The sequence below is a fragment of the Loa loa genome, assembly GCF_000183805.2.
Source record: "Loa loa unplaced genomic scaffold supercont3.28, whole genome shotgun sequence".
Taxonomy (NCBI): Eukaryota; Metazoa; Nematoda; class Chromadorea; order Rhabditida; family Onchocercidae; genus Loa; species Loa loa.
In genome coordinates, this window is record NW_018108208.1 from 73364 (window position 1) to 84024 (window position 10661).

Genomic DNA, 10661 nt, shown 5'->3' on the forward strand with positions numbered 1-10661 from the left:
TATATATATATAATAATATATATATATATATATATATATATATATATATATATATATATATATATATATATATATATATATACATATACATATGTATATATATATGGTCTATTTAGGAGTGATATTTGCTTATGCAATATTGGATGATGCACTAAAACCAGAAGATGTATGTGTTCTCGTGAAGGAAGTGCAGTTGCAACATCGAGCTCCAGTTATTGATTTCACCTGTGCAGCTATTGATGGGTCTCACCTTATAAAGGTACGGTGAAGAAATTCTCATGCATTAACAGCTGTTAGAATGTTTGTTGCATTTCCATATCTACTTTTTAAATTGCGAACACTTCAGGGTTTGACAGGTACAGAAAGATTGATCATTTATACCGAAGAGCAAATCAAAACATTCGCACTCCCGACAATGAAACCAACCAGATTCCGATATAAATTTACGGGTGTGGAAGGTTCACGAATTAGAAAGGCACAGCTTCTTACATTGCGATCAGCTACAAGTGCATCATTCAGTACTTCCATACTGATTATTTGCGAAAATCGCATTCCAACATTTATTTTCGTTTCTTGTACTTGCATTTATAGCCGCTATAGTGGAGTTTCACAATTCAAGTGATAGGTATTGTTTATTAGAGAAGTGATAGATATTGTTTATTAGGAAGAGTGGAGTCTCTTAATTCAAGTGATAGGTATTATTTTTTTATTAAGGTTTATTAGAGAATCTAAAACTTTTACTATTTTGTCCATCAACATGTCCACTGCAGTTCAGTATATGCTTCTACATTTTAAAGAGTGACATTTTTCATTTCCACTTCCCTGCACTGTTGAATAGTTCTTGCATCGAATAAAGCGTTGATCAGGGTTACAAAAAAGAATAAGTCGAATAAGGTCAACTGTGTTGTGACAAATAATTTAGTTATCAGAAGTCGTTATCCTTCATTTCGATGACATCTTTGGTTCTCATCTGTAGTTACCGCTTATTGTTTTCATCAAACTGCGTTTTAAGCTTTCGATCGCCTTCTACAGTTGCTTTCTTTCAGATCGGAAATTGTATGAAAAATTTATTGTTATCATCACGAATCAAGGCGAATTGTTTTTGTTTTCTGCGTTAACTGTTAAACAGTACCTGAAAATTCACTTCACAAAGGTATTTTTAAGTTCCCCTTCAGTGGCTTTGTTATCTCTACAAAGCGAGACGAATTGTTTTCGTTTTATATATTAGTTGTTATTCAATCAATCAAGTAGTTAAAATTCGTATTAAAAGCTGGTTCATAAGCCTCAGTTACATTTCATATACCGTGATCCACTTTTCAGGTCCTCGAATACGTGTTTGTTATTCACAGTGGGTTCAGAGCACACAACAAATGAGTCATGACATTAAAAAAGTAGAATTTGTAGGATGAAATAAGTAAAATTCATATTTCACACTAGAAAAACTCGGAAGATTGTTTGTCTAGTGCAGTAGTAAATTTGCAGGCTTCTGACGTTGAGGGGATCGCTTCAGCTGTTTTGTCGGAAAACGGTGAAATATTTTTTCTACGTCCAGGAGGTAGTGAATTTCAGCGCGCTTCTGTTGCAGCTATGCAGCATAATAATTTGATATCGCCTCTCAAGGACAGCGATTTCCCCAAAATTTAATTATTATACTCTTTGAAATTTTCGAAATTGTTCCGTTGTGTTTATCATCTTTTACCGTTCAGAATTGAAGTGTTCTTAGAGTACCTATGCATTTCTTGTTTTGTTAGCTATGAGCATTTTTACAGTACAAAAACTTAAAGTTAGCTTAGGAACCTCGAAGTTAAGAGATGACTGGGAAAATCCTGGGACCTAGATTTATTAAACTTATTCTAATATCTTATTTCATTTCTTTCCCGCAGGTTGTTTGTCCTTTACAGTAGTATTATCTTAACTTCTGTATCATTATGTTTCCTTGGTATGATTACCTGCCGTCCAGTTACTAGATGGAGAAGCAACAAAATATACACGCTTATTTTAATATATTTGTTGGTTCGATATGGTTGTAATTCGCTGTGGTTGTAATTTAGAAATGTTACTTGTAATTTCTCACGTAAGTCCTTGATTGCATCGTTTTTTTTTTCAATGATGGGTAAAAAGTTTCAGATTCATATCTGTCTTTTTCGAAAGAATATAGGATTACTACTTCTTTTCTTCAAATAATCGTACCTCGTGCTTGACATGATGTATTATATGGATTGCACGACTTTTCAGAATTAATCACTGATTATGTCAATTGTGTTTTCGATGGCTTTTGATTTATACTATTTTTCATAATTCACGTTGTTCTGTTTGTTTAAAAGACAAGGGAGTTGTGTTCGCTGCTTAATTGGTTAAGTGTATTTCATTCAGAAACTAGCTGGGTTTCTAACAGATCTTTTGTCTAATAAGTCTGATTTCGCTGCACTCAACGTGCAAATCAGAAAAATTCTTATCTGTTTGATAAGGTTGTAGTTATTGATCTAGAGCAATCACTTATTTTATACAACACCAGGTATCGAAAAAAAAAAAAAGAAACTAACGGAAGATTCTTTCAGACAGATGTAACGCAAAGGGGAAGAGTGGGGGGATCTTATTTTAGGTTGACTCTAATCATTATTTTTAATCTAGTTTAGTCCATAGAGTTTTATGTACATGAATAGTTACAAGACGAAGGTTGTGAAATAGCAAATGATGAATGAAAACATAACTGGTAAGATCATCTGGGCAGATATGATACCATTACAAAAATCATTGAAGCAATGACAGGTAACGATTCGGTAACCAAATAACGAGAATTGTTGACATATATCAGGACCTGGCATGGGTAACACGACGCATCCTCGGTACGTGCCTATCACTCGATCTTCTTGGTTCTTGTGGTTGCCAACTGTAGTCATTAATATTTATCTAAGTAGCTTTTTGTACCAAATGGAACGTAAAAATTTGTGAAGTATTGGTTAAAGAGCTAACATTTATCAATGCCACCGGAATAAATTGTCGTTTTCAAGCAGCCAAAAAGTCCATAGGTGCAAGGGACGCTTGCTCTTAGGCAGTCGTCAATAACGCCGGATGAGCATTCATAGCATGTTATACCATGTACGTAACTAGAATACAGCAATGCGATTTGCGCGATCATACAGCTATTCATCTATAACATAAATCAGCGATGTTAGGCCTTTTCCGTTAATGAGAGCAGGAAGATGAATACGAGAATCGAAAGCAGGATTTTCTCAATATTGATCTTATTAATTGATGTTTCAAACTGTGAAGAGCATGAAAGCTTGAAGCAACGTAGTTCGCACCGGCTTCCAAGTAGTTGTCTCAAGTGTGCTGAAAATGAAAGAATAAAAACATCGTTTGTGCCTTTTTTAAAAGATATATGATCTCTGGGGAAGGTTCAACAGATTCTGTAAGATATCTAAGTAACATATTATACTCAATGTATTATTTAAATTTTTAACTCGTAGGATGTAAGCATGGGAAATGAATGTAATTTATCTTTGCAGTAAGTACAAGACTAAAACTTAACTATGAGTAATAAGAGCATTTTTTGTTACATGTCAAATATAGGGGAACGAAAGTAAAGTTTGAATGATAGCAATACATACTAAAACTTGAAATGAAAGCTGAGATGGCTAACAGTGAAGCATCAAATCATTCCAGTAGTAAGGGTCAGTGGTCAACACTTGCTGTTGCACAAACTGATAAATATTGTCACATAGTAATGTTTGTTCAGTGTTTGTCCAATGCTTCAGTTCGCGTAAACAATTTTCTAATCACAAACCTTGCATTGCTCCTTTTAAATTTAATTTATATGATAGCCGTTTCGTACAAATGTTATAATCCTGGAAATGCGCTGAACAGTTGCATTTCATGCATATGAATGATGCTTCTCGAATTTTTACTGTTTCTCGAGGTTTTTAAACCCTTCAAACATTAACATAGACTCCAAGTTTTTTTAGTAATATCCAAAAATTGTCCATAACAGCATTTATAAACAAAAAGGACAAAGAATGAATCCTGAACGTAACAAAGCAGGAGCGTTCAGTTTTCTTTTTTTTTTTTGGTTGGTACATCTCCTTATAGAAATTATTGTTTCGCACGGTATGATGCATCAAATATTGTTCAGTGACCGTCGAATAAACTTCTTCACCCCTTTCGTCTTCGAGGCGGTGATTTCAGCTAGTTCCGTTTTGAAGCAGAGAAGCGAAAAGAAATGGAAAACTTTTGTGTCTGTTGTTACTTTCTACCTTCCATAACGCTATTCAAATATAGATATATCACGAATAGGACTAATCTCAATCCATATTGTTTGGCTGGACGCACTAATAATTGTTGGCAAAGATGCATAACGGCAATAAACTTAATTATTGAAGTGGCCTGTTCTACTTTGCCAATAACTGTTGTCAAATTTGATGAAGACTCACAATGTACACTTTCTTGTTAAATGTGTTAAGCTTAAAATTTTGTTTCCTTAATCTTTCTTTTGTAATTCAATTTGTTGTGTCTACACATTAAATAACTTGAAAAAAGCGGAAATACATCATTTTGACTTGATAGAGTAATATTTGCAGAATAACTCTGTTAATCCAAAAACGGTGAAGCGAAAAAAGTGAAATGAGAAAGTGATCTGAATTTGCTGTTGCACAATAAATGCTTACAAGTTCGATAAGTTTTCATAAGATTCCATAAGTTCGATTTTCATTTTGAAAATTTTATCCCATTAAGGAAATGAATTTTGGCCGTTGATTGGAACACTACTCTTTTTGTGGGTTTATCGAGAATTCAGTGCGAATAATATAATTCGACATAGCTTGACGATGAAATAAGGGCTATAGTCAGTGGCTCAAAAGTTATGTGTAGATCTGTATATGCGAGTATCTTCCCATATTTACTCGTACCTGCACGTTCTCAACTCAGTTCATTCATTGGTAGCCATTTAGATATGCTTAGACTGATGGAAGAAGACCTTGAGATTGGGTGCATCAGTGTCTAAAGAAGGCTTGCCCAAAGTAGAAGTTCTCCAACAGCAATAGCAACGACCGTACAAAGATGTAAGTTCAATTAAAGCGACAAAGAGGTGGCAACATATCGGCCGTCTGTTCCACTTGCCTCATTTACTCTTACCCTTGCCCTTTCCATCTCAAGATATGACATTTGTCAATGGAACAGGGGAAAGGGACAACTCGACCATCTAACTGCTTTCCATCCTTCCAATCTTTCTTACACTTCCTGTGTTTTGCCGAAGCTACTACAATGCAATAAAAGCACTGCTATTGAAGCTATTACAATAAAAGCACCTGCATAATGCATGCAAACATTCTCGCAATAGTTTGTGTCAAGAAGTGAGCTGAGAGCTGTAGTTTCGAAGGTCGCGTTTACGAGCAGTAAATGCAGTAGTGCGCTACTGACATAAATATAATGTCAACAGTTCGCTGCATTGATCTTGACTGCTATTGTTTGTTAGCATCTTAAAATGGGTACACTTCTTTCTTTGCACATGGCCTCTTGTCAAGGATGTTTGGTTGACGATGCACACGATACACACTTCTCTACCCGATGACTTTTCCTGCACCTTTTCACAAGCAATTAAGCAAAGGTTCAAAATTAATCATCATTTGAAGTGTGTAAAAATGCAAAAAAAGCCTGAAAATCATGCAACACCAATAATTGATGAGCATAAGAAATCATTATTTCAACAGTAAATGTAAAACTGATAAGACAACACATACGTGATAATTTTTGCGGTCTAGCTCCTTCAGAAGAAAAAGCCTAAAACAGGAGATGTCCTATTAAAATTCGTCATAAAAGGCCCAGAATATGAAAAGTATGTAAAAATAAGGAAATAAAGGACTTCGTAAAGAAAAAAGTGACGAAGTAAAGAAAATACAAAGGACATTAAAAAGTTTGAGTCCATTCATTATTTCGTTTCTTCCTATGCGAAAATCTTGACATTTTTCCCTTGATCTGGATTTGGTGACACTTTTTTAAGGTAGCAACTCCGAGGAAGTTTTGTTTGACTGCAGCATTTATAAGAAAAATGTGTATGGCATCATCTTTTATAGTTTCAAACATTTTCATGTAGTCTTCCATACAGATATTAGTCATGGTTTGTTTCTTTTTTCTTGTATTGAAATTGATTCTAAGGTCACATCTCATCGTAAAAAACCACTTTAAAGCAAAATTAGTTTATTTGTTCACATTTAGTAGCTGGAATTTCAGACCTGTATCTCTTGTCGTTCCAGGTTTCATCCTAAGTTCAAATAGCAGAATATATCCGGTTTTGATCATACAACTTCTTAAATATTGGTGATAGTTATTAACCTACTCGAATGGTAATAATCACTTGTTTCGATGTACAGAAATCAAAAGTAAAACAGAGGAATTAAAAGGTTATGTAACTTGAAATATTTAACTTAAATTTGAGGTTACAGAAGTTGTTATTATTAGGAAGTGTATTATTGCTAGGGATTGCAGCTTCATAACTGGTAAATTATTAAAAGCGTTTTAACCAGAAATCGAGGTTAAATTTTTTAGCCAATAATCTTTTAGAAATAGACAAAAACCTCCAAGTTCAAATATTATAAATAAGGCTTTATTCATCATGTTTTTTTTCGTGGAATCGCGCCATCATTCAAACCAACTTTTATTTGAATTTTTATTTATTTTTCATTTGTTATTTTTTATTTCAGTTATGCATACATGTCGTGATGTCCATTTATCAACGATAGATCTCAAATAAGAATTATGATAAGATACAATGGTTGATCGATGTGATTTCAGTAAGATCTTTTGTGGTTATACTCTCTGCTGTGACATACAGTAATATTTCCTCATCCTCTCTCCTACCTTATCACTAAGTGAATAAAAAGGTTTCATGCCATCTTCCCAGGAAAAATCCCGATATGTCAGTGAATACAAAATGTTCTGTCTCATCGAGCAAATTTGCATAAGGCATTTTTAGCAGAAATTTGAATGGATAGTATCAGGTACAGCAATGGAAGAACAGAGAGGGTTGTAATGAGAATGTGTGCGATTAAAATGCATCTCATTTCAATTCATTTTAATTCGGAGGTCAGTTTGGAAAATAACAGTGTTGCTGGTTGCTTGCCCTGGTTCCGAACTCCAACTAACCAACTAATCCATGAAACTCTCGGTTTCCTTTCTTCTCCTGTCCATCCTGTTCCATTCAGAGATGATCACCGCTGGTCACAAGATGCATGCTCATTCATGATGATACATAGAGACGCCCATACATATGCGACATCTAAGAGATCTTTTGGTCAGATCTCAGTAATGGCAGCAATACTTGACGTGTTGGTAGCACGACATAGTACCGATGGAATTGAATGTATTTTTATGTATTGTTACCAACAGGAGCGATGGCTGTGGAATCCAGCAAAATAATGTACAGCAATGGGACCTTCGTCCGCTGCTCATCTTACTTCGTAGAAAACAAATTAGGTTGCCATGCTGTTGCGGGTGCTGTCAACCAGACTCCTTCCGAGAAGCGCCGCATATCTGCTTTTTTTGCGTGTACCACCAGACCAATTTATTTGAGATAGCGCTGCCTACCTAGCCATCTTATCACATTATTTTGAATTTCAAACGAAGCATTATTTAGGTAACACTAACTGATGAAACACGAAATTGTTGATCTTCGACCAGCAGCGGTAAGATAGAGAAAGTTTCAAGATGCTTTCAGTCTATAGCAAAGAGATTGTACATCACTGGCCCGAACATTTTCTCAAAATTTTGTTTTGATCCTCGAACTGGTTCATTTTCTCTTGAAGTCCTGTTGCAAGCAAAAATCAAATTTAACTGAAGTACAAAGGTATTTTGTTGTTTCGAAATTTACAAATCGAAATGAATTCAATGGACTAATTGTTTGGTTCGGGAAAGTGTGGCAGAACCAATAATCGGAACCGTCATTGGATGCAATGGTCTTCAAAAGCAGATTTTGGATGAACAAATTTCGTCGAACCATTTGTTCACAGTTCCGCGAAATAATTATTCCTAAATTTGATTAATAATCTTAAACTAATATTTCAAGCGAAAATATGCAGAAGAAAATTAATAATTTTATCGCAAGGATTTGCCAAGAAAGCGAAATAAATGTTTGCATCGAAAAAATAATGTGTACAGAATAACCGATCAATCGCGTTAGAAGTTACTATGTGAACCCTAGATCTTGTTATTTAAATAGAAATCTTATTCAAAATCGTGCAAAACTGCCAAGAGTTACAAGACGGAATTTGAAAGAGAAAGTAAAATTAATTGCAAACACTCACTTAACGATACAAAATCAAAGCTTACTGTCGCTAAATTTATCTTTAAGTATAAATTATTTTAATCAAGAGTTTAAACTGTATAGAGTTAAGAAATAATAAGAGAGACAAAATGTCTGAATTGTGATAATTTATTTGCCTATGCCAAATGAAGATCTGCTTACGCTGAAGCATAAAATGTATTTGGAAACATCAACAGCTATAGTGTAGCCCCAGTCTTTGTACAGAATGAAAATTTGTCTGTTTAATCAGCTGATAACTAGTAGATACGATTCAGACGGCTTGCAACATTCTTCTAGAAGTAACATCAAAGCCACAGAAAATAGTTATCACATATATTGGTGATTTCTCACGCAAAATTATTTTTTAATAATTTAATTAAAGGCTTGATTTATAAATATGACTTTTCCCAGGAAGGAGGACACATTATGTTTCAGGGTTTTGCTAATATTTGGTGATGCTTATCAGTGAAGTTGTTATTTTGCAGTGCTGTTATGAGCTGCGCAGTAAGTTTATATAGGTATAGTGGCCTCGGTGACGGTTGTCACTCCAGTAGAAGATTTAATGAATGGAAGAGAGATACTGGCTGTCGTGGATAGAAGGATCGGTTGATGCCCGGAGCGATAGTATTTAGGAGGAGGATTCAGTTCACAGAGTGGATCACGGCGTACATACACACATACATTTTAAAGAAATTTTCGGGTGTTATTGCTGCTACTACTACTATTGCTGCTGTTGCCGTTCTTTGTAAACTGACGAGTAAGAAGAGGTAGGGAAGGGAAGAAGGGTAGCGCAAATATTTTAGTGGCTGTTTAAGGTCAGCTTGTAGGTCGTCGACATTTGCTGTAATGCTCCAAGCAGAGAGTCACCCAGCATTTCACCGTAGCTGCAGACCCTTACTCTGCCCCTTCGATTTCTAATGGAACCTGACAATCCTGATAATTCCTATTGTTGTGGTCCTTACTACTGTTTCTTGTCTTGGAATATTTCAATGTCACAAGGCTTCTCATACTTTCCGCATGATAATGTCGTTATAATTCCAACACTGCTCCAATCTCCACCAGGTAGCTCAGTTCAGTTATTGCTATGACGTATGCACTAAGGAAGTTGTATATTGACTGATGTGGTGGAATGGGGAGGTGTGCCTTTTCCCTAGCACCGGTTGTCATCAGACTGCTGATGCTGCGCGCCTCGACATGGTCACTGACCTGCTGTTACTTAATATTCCTTCGCCTTTTCCTCCACATTTCTAACCATATCTAAACATCATCGCTAGTAACAGCTTATATTTCAATGCTATCAGCTCGAATCTTCCCTATAAGCTGCCTTGTGCCACAACATCGCCCCTACCGTACTCCTCTTATCTAATGGCTGCTTCGTCCTATGGTAGTTTCCTTTCAATATACAACTATACTAGCACAGATTTTGATTAAATAGTCATACATTGATTTGAAATTTAGCTGTTTTCAAATTTTAAGTAATGTGTTGGTGACAGTATGTCAATCTTGGTTCGGACTTCTTGGACATTCATATGAGCAGATTTTCTAAAAATGTCTATTGATTGTACAACAACAGCTAAATGTACTGCGCTCCAAGAATACATTGTGGTACTTAATGCAGTAAATATGCATTCTTGAATGACCTTCAGTTACAGTGTTATCGTAATATCGCTGTGATGCTGTTGTAGTCTTTGCTATTGCTGCTTCTATTGCTGCTCAAAATCTTTCACATTTCTACGCCCTAATACTTCCCGATTTTTCGATCTCATCATATGACCTTGTTCGTATTGTCACTATGCTGCACGTTACCTCTTAGAACGTCTCGTATTTATAACAGGTTATGACAGCTGCAAAACTTCAAATGCCATTGATTATATAGCAGCAGCTAAATATTTGATTTTTTAATTTATGACTTGAAGTCATTTATTTTTCATCGTCATTTTTTAGACCACAAGTCCTTTTGTATACTGAAAATTTTTTAAATTCAAGATAGTTGGCGTTTGCAAATGTTAATACTTTTTTAATTAAGCAAGTTTTCAAAATAGGTATTCTCAGAACAGCTTTTATATTTATCAATAGTTCCTTCCTGCTTTAATGCAAGTTAGCGGACTCAAAGAAGAAATAATAAGTTTAATCAGCAGGAAATAGTGAGAGTTGTATAACAAAAAATGGCATCATTTCATTTCTTCCAGAAATTTTCACATTTTATAAATTCTTCACATTTTCAGCTTTATATGTGAATTGCTTAATTTTTTTTTTTGCCATTTTCCTGATTTTTATTTTTTGACCTAAATTTGATACATTTCTCATGAATCGTTTTCACTAAAAGAAAAATTTTTAAATGTTTAGTTTAAAATTAAATTTTATGCGC

General features: G+C 34.9%; 4 protein-coding genes across 5 annotated transcripts in view; 3 read left to right on the forward strand and 1 right to left on the reverse strand.

Annotated features, from left to right (window-relative positions):
* The window catches only part of LOAG_16913, a gene marked incomplete at its 3' end in the record, with an annotated part of 11887 nt that extends 9349 nt beyond the window's left edge, over positions 1 to 2538 (forward strand). Inside the window, exons 18-21 of one of the 2 annotated variants that reach the window (XM_020449567.1) lie at positions 117 to 259; positions 347 to 625; positions 1047 to 1153; positions 1483 to 2538. In XM_020449567.1, the coding sequence (XP_020306880.1) occupies positions 117 to 259; positions 347 to 622 (419 nt within the window). The remainder of the gene's footprint in view (positions 1 to 116; positions 260 to 346; positions 626 to 1046; positions 1154 to 1482) is intronic. The other variant, XM_020449566.1, reaches the window with a different exon arrangement.
* A 125-nt stretch (positions 2539 to 2663) lies between these two features.
* On the reverse strand, positions 2664 to 3151 carry LOAG_09311 (hypothetical protein; the record flags this gene model as incomplete). Its single annotated transcript, XM_003144839.1, has 2 exons — positions 2664 to 2890; positions 2974 to 3151. 2 exons carry the CDS (start codon positions 3149 to 3151, stop codon positions 2664 to 2666), a joined length of 405 nt encoding a protein of 134 aa, XP_003144887.1.
* Positions 3152 to 3634: 483 nt separating this feature from the next.
* On the forward strand, positions 3635 to 5311 carry LOAG_09312 (hypothetical protein; the record flags this gene model as incomplete). Its single annotated transcript, XM_003144840.1, has 4 exons — positions 3635 to 3674; positions 4186 to 4234; positions 4867 to 4983; positions 5074 to 5311. 4 exons carry the CDS (start codon positions 3635 to 3637, stop codon positions 5309 to 5311), a joined length of 444 nt encoding a protein of 147 aa, XP_003144888.1.
* A 1718-nt stretch (positions 5312 to 7029) lies between these two features.
* On the forward strand, positions 7030 to 7410 carry LOAG_09313 (hypothetical protein; the record flags this gene model as incomplete). Its single annotated transcript, XM_003144841.1, has 1 exon — positions 7030 to 7410. The coding sequence occupies one exon, from the start codon at positions 7030 to 7032 to the stop codon at positions 7408 to 7410; it is 381 nt and encodes a 126-aa protein (XP_003144889.1).
* Between the last annotated feature and the right edge of the window lie 3251 nt (positions 7411 to 10661).